Source organism: Rhagoletis zephyria, unplaced genomic scaffold (genome assembly GCF_001687245.7).
Source record: "Rhagoletis zephyria isolate East Lansing unplaced genomic scaffold, Rhagoletis_zephyria_1.1 Rzeph_scaffold_16681, whole genome shotgun sequence".
In the NCBI taxonomy this organism is placed as follows: Eukaryota; Metazoa; Arthropoda; class Insecta; order Diptera; family Tephritidae; genus Rhagoletis; species Rhagoletis zephyria.
Window position 1 is genome coordinate 2,518 of NW_016173745.1, and position 5,426 is coordinate 7,943.

At 35.5% G+C, this 5,426-nt stretch overlaps 1 protein-coding gene across 3 annotated transcripts; it reads right to left on the reverse strand.

The window, feature by feature from the left end:
• Positions 1-2,770: 2,770 nt before the first annotated feature.
• LOC108379567 (2-hydroxyacylsphingosine 1-beta-galactosyltransferase-like) lies at positions 2,771-5,222 on the reverse strand. Of its 3 annotated transcripts, none has more exons than XM_017635922.1 (3): positions 4,446-4,526; positions 4,104-4,363; positions 2,771-4,033 (listed from the first exon to the last, which is right to left on the reverse strand). In XM_017635922.1, exons 1-3 carry the CDS (start codon positions 4,513-4,515, stop codon positions 2,975-2,977), a joined length of 1,389 nt encoding a protein of 462 aa, XP_017491411.1. In that variant the 5' UTR covers positions 4,516-4,526; the 3' UTR covers positions 2,771-2,974. The 3 variants fall into 3 exon arrangements, with proteins under 3 accessions (XP_017491411.1, XP_017491412.1, XP_017491413.1); XM_017635923.1 differs by lacking the exon at positions 4,446-4,526 and adding an exon at positions 5,121-5,222 and having other exon boundaries at positions 2,773-4,033; XM_017635924.1 differs by lacking the exon at positions 4,446-4,526 and adding an exon at positions 4,993-5,014 and having other exon boundaries at positions 2,775-4,033.
• Between the last annotated feature and the right edge of the window lie 204 nt (positions 5,223-5,426).

Genomic DNA, 5,426 nt, shown 5'->3' on the forward strand with positions numbered 1-5,426 from the left:
CGAAATAATATGCTGTCAACACGAATCAAACGCTTCGCTGATTTTTGGGGTCACTCAGCAGAGAGCAGAGCATGGTCAGACGTTCGCCTTTGGCAGTGAATGAATTCTGTTTTTTTTTGTTTTTTTTTTTCCAGAGGCGAAGGAGATGCGCGATTGTAAGGATGCGAGTGCGCAGTGGTTTGTCGGATGATTGAAAATATGGGTGATTGAATGAAATATGACGCAGCGTACGCAAGTTGAACTGACGGATAATGAAAACAGAGATTTGAAATGCAAATAGATAGTAAATTAAACAATATGAACACGTGTACATATTTGGCGATTTAATTTGAAAATATTAATATTATTAAAGCTATATTATTATTATTAATATTGTGATTTTAGTAATAGTACCTAATATATCATCAGAAGTATTAATTGTTATGTTGCGTGGTGATACCAATTTATTATTCTGTTTATTTATACACATACGATAATAGTTTGATAAGTAATAAACGATTTTTTTCTTTCTATATATAACGCTCTATTCCTACACCAATGATAAGTCCTTTTTTTCGTTCCGAAGATCATTGAACTCAAGGACCCCTTTCCAATACTTACCTAGCAGATCTCAGTTCTTATCACCCTAACGAACCAACCTTATGTCAGTAAATTAAAGCTAGCCAAAAATCACTATACTTTAGCTAAAGAGGCATTATAATTATTCCAGTAAATTAAATAAAAAATTTATTGGCGAATGTACAAAAAAATAATGTCGGAGTTTTAATGTCGGCACACCCTAGCATTGATCTATATCGAAAAAATATACCCTTATTTTTTATTTTGAAATCAAAAAATTTTTAAGGAGTGCTCAAAGCGTTCAAAGTTTTCCATGCATTTTATATGGAGAAAAAAACAATTTTTCGTAGAAATGGTATAAAACTCTTGAAAATCAATATTTTTCGACCTGTGGTTCTCTTCAAAAGACTTCCAGTATTAATATCCCACTGTTTATTTAAACATTTTTTATGATTAAAGTTTTTTTATGGGTCCCCCCGGTACATTTGCTAAGGGCTTTGGAGGACCTATAAAAAATAGTTACCATGAAAAAATTGTCAATGAAACAATCGAGTATTATTACTGGGAATCTCCTGAAGATAAGTAAAGTTTTCTGATCGAAAAAAAAATTAATTTTCAAGAATTTTACACTATTTCTACGAAAAGATGTTTTTTCCATATAAAATACATGGAAAACTTTGAGCGCTTTGAGCACTACCTAAATTATTTTTTATTTAAAAAAAAAAAATATGGGTATATTTTTTTCGGTATATAACAATCCTAGGGGGTGGCGGCATTAAAAATCCGAACTTATTTATTTTACATACATTTTTGGACCACTTTAATGTACATAGGTATCACCGAAAAATATAAAATTTACATCTAAGTTCAGCTCAAGACGTTTTGGACCTTAGTTGCGATGGTTTTCTTAGAGTAATTTTTGATATAGAAAGAATCGTGAGACAAATACAAAGAAATTTCAAAACACACGAAACAATCAATGTAATCACGAAACTAGGAGCAAAATAAAAAATAAGTTAGGGTGTTTTTTATAGGACTTTGGATATTCAAAGCTATTATTAATTAAAGAACCAAAGGACGATTGAAAATTAAATTTTAATAAATTTAATTTTTTTGCTAATGAGGTTGTAAGGGCAAAGGTCAAGGATGTTGTCAAGAATACATTAGTCCTTAAAATTATAATTTTGTCAAAAATAGATATAACAAATTTTCAAAGATATTCAAGGATGAAATTTTAAAAGGACACATTTTAACCGAATTTTCTCTTTTGCTTAATACCCATACTGTTATTCTGAATTGCACTATATTTTTTAAATATTTTTTTTTTAATTAATCGCATCTTTGATATTACAAAGTTCTTCAAAGAAATCCTCACGGCAGAGAAGAAGACTGAAAATGAAATTTGACTACTTTTGGTCACTAGGTTCGCGAATATTTTGATTCTTGTTTATCGATATAAATTTTTTCAAAATTGCTATCGGTACTTTTGAATGTAGTTAGATATAAGTACTTAAAAGTCGATAACTCACGTATATCGAGTTTCGAAAATGTTGACCCAAGACTTGGTCTTACTTTATTGGTACACTGAGAGAAAAATCAACCAAAAATTGGTTAACAAATTCAAACTTGAAAAGGAATCAACGTGATTTTTGGTTAATATTAACAATGCCTTGGTTATTATTTTCAACAATGATTTGGTAATATTAATCACAATTTTGTTTACATTAACCAAACTTTTGGTTGGAGATTTTTCGTTTGAATCAGTTTATGTTCTTCACTACACAGATGATTTTTCATAATTCGGAGATACAAACCAAACATTTTTATTATCATCTTAACATGTAGCCTCTGTCGGGATCAGCAAATAACAGCAAACATCTCTACACACTCAGCTACAGCCGCTTTATAAATGTGTCTTCAATTGTTACACTTGAATCAATTTTCTTCGTCGTTTGATCAGGTTCTGCACTTCACAGAGGTGTTTTCGTAATTAAGAAAAACCAAAAATAGAAAAAAATAAAAATTATATATCGCGCTGACGGCGTACGTACCGCTGGAAGCCAACAAATAACAGCAAGCACCTATGCTCATTCAGCCACTGCCATACATACGAATTTGTTCTCAAATGTACAACTTGAATCACATTTCTTACAATCGGTTTATTGACTATGAAAAAATCAAACCATAACTTGGTTGGAAAAACCATTGCGCTTTTGGCTCAATGTACCTTATTTTTTTCCTCACGCAAATATGTATGTACGTATTTCCCTTTACGCAAAAGTTTGTTCAATTTTGTTAACTCTCTTTATTTTCTTTAAACACGCCTGAAAACTTAAAAAAGCACCATTTTTAATGACTAGTTAGCCGGCTAGCTAAAATGACTTAGTTACTTCGTAACTAATGCCCTTCATCCACTTCAATGCTTCTTCTGCTTGACATCCTTGCGTGCCAGCGCAGATTGCAGCCAACGCCATGCGACTCGTATTAGCACGAAGATCAGCAAGAGCACCGCGGAGAGCCCACCAACAACGATCGACAAAACATCTATGCTATGATACTGTATGAAATTCAAATCCTGTCCAGCACAATGCAAATGCTTGGCGCCTTTATTTCTCACCACATACTCCACCCAGTAGACGGCCAAATCCAGCGGTTCTATGGGCTGATCACGATAACGCGCTGACATATCGGCCACACGCTTGGCATAGCTGTCATCGGCCAACATGCGCTCAATGGCCGCCTTGAAGTTGTCCTTTGTCAGTGTGGTATAATCCACACGTATGCCGTAACCACCGGCTTGCGCGCGATTCATATTCAAAAACTGATCACCGAAGATCGGTATGCCAATAAAAGGTTTGCCGTGGTAAATCGATTCAGTGGTGCTGAGTAGGCCGCCATGTGTGATGAAGATGCGCACATTGGGATGAGCGAGTACATCGTCTTGTGGAAACCATTCGCTTATGTACACATTATCAGGTTTACCCTCGAGATTTGGATCTTCAAATTTCCACAACACACGCTGCTTTAGGCCACGGAATGTTTCGAGTATTGCTTGACGCTTCTCCAGCGGTAAATTTTTGCTGCGTAAATTGGAACCCATCGAGAAATAGATTACACCATGTTGTGAACCATTGATAAAACGTTCCAAATCAGCTGGCAGTGGTGAGCGTTTACGATTGATATGCATGCCACCAACTTCGATATGATTATGTACATAAGGCCGGGAGTAGCTGAGCGAGACGTGCTGGTTGACCAGCACCAAAGCGGCATTACGTCGCACATCGTACATATCACGTTTGTTGTTCGGAAAGAATTTCTTGTACAACGCTTCTTGTTGTGGTAAATAGTATACATCAAGTAGCAAACGCTCGAAGATATTGTAAGCCAAATTTCCAACTCTTTGCAGCAAGGTCATGTGATCGGTGAATGGCAGCATTGCGCTCGGTACATACGATGGCGGAGAAGGAGAACCAACCTTTGTGAGAGAAAATGGAATTAAGTTAAGAAAAATCTGGTTCGATGGCAACTGCATGCATGCTACTCACCATATCTGTGTTCCAGGGATGCGCGCCAAAGGTACCCAAACCTATTAGCGGTGCATTGAAGTGCTCGCTTAGACCAAATAGGGATTCAGAGAGAAAAATTTCGCAAATAACGGCATCGAATGTTTGATTACTCGCCAAAAGCTCCTGCACGCCAGGCTCTTGTAAAAATGCGCGCGATATATCTATGCCCATATCATGGAAACCCTTCACATTCTCAACGACACTTTTTTCTATGGCGCTCAAAAGATTAGATAAGGCACCTGTAGAGAAAAGAAGATTAAGGTTACTTATGTGGAAAATTGTCTTTTAAAATTTTATCCTTGCATATCCTTGACAATTTACCAAAAATATAATAGAAAAAAAAACATAAATTAAGTTTTAATGTTGTATGGGTGCCAGGCCACAGAGACATACCGGGAAACTGTGTTGCAGATGAACTAGCAAGGGAAGGCACCTTGCTGTCTGCAGAATAACTCTATCGAACAGGTTAATATAAGATGATCTGCGGAGCCTAGATCTCGTCTTCTCCAACGCTGGGAGCGACCACAGCTCCGACATGTTATTGGAGTTCTCACCCTCCATTTCTAAAGTAAGAGGTGAAACATATGGAGCCTCTAATATGGCATCACAACGGACACATGGTGGCCTAAGTGTGCCCTTTTCCATAGCGATGAGGGCAGCCGAGATAATCTAAACCTAACCTAAGTGTGTTTTCTTCGCAAAAACGGACTTTTTAATTAAATTTGCGATCGAAGTAAGCTAAGACAAAAATTTTTTGATGGACACATTGAACTTTGATGGACTTGATCGAGCCTAGGATATTGACCAAAAGATTTCAAATTTCACACAGATTCTTTAAGAGCATAGTGAACCACATTTTTGCTATTACCAATCTAAAAAAAAGCAGATTTCCGGCCCACCATTCAAATGAAAACTTGATTTTATGATATTTTTGTTTTTGTCGATGAAATTAAAATATTAAAAAAAAAACGCGTGCTTAAGAGCCAGAAATTATACCTGCTATAATATTCCTCAACATTCTGAAGCCTGTTTATATGTCAGCAATAATAAATTGCCCGAAGTTTTCAATATTTCTTGAAAATGCAAGTGCACATCTCTCCAAATAAATGTTTTTTTTTATGCGACAATAATTTTCGCACACACAGTTAAGTTGATAACGTTTTATATTAAAAGATTAAATTTCTTATCTTGAACGTAAACACTCTAGTTGATTAAATAACAATTGAATAATAATTATACACCCCGTGTCAAAATTATAAGCGCAACACATATTGAAATGTTGTAACGGTTAGTTTTTTTTGT

Coding starts and splice junctions, on each gene's coding strand:
- LOC108379567 (XM_017635922.1), bottom strand. CDS start 4,515: ATGTCTCTGTGGCCTGGCACCCATACAACATTAAAACTTAATTTATGT. Junction 4,364..4,445: donor TTTTTTCTATTATATTTTTG/GTAAATTGTCAA, acceptor TTTTCTCTACAG/GTGCCTTATCTAATCTTTTG. Junction 4,034..4,103: donor ATCCCTGGAACACAGATATG/GTGAGTAGCATG, acceptor TCTCTCACAAAG/GTTGGTTCTCCTTCTCCGCC.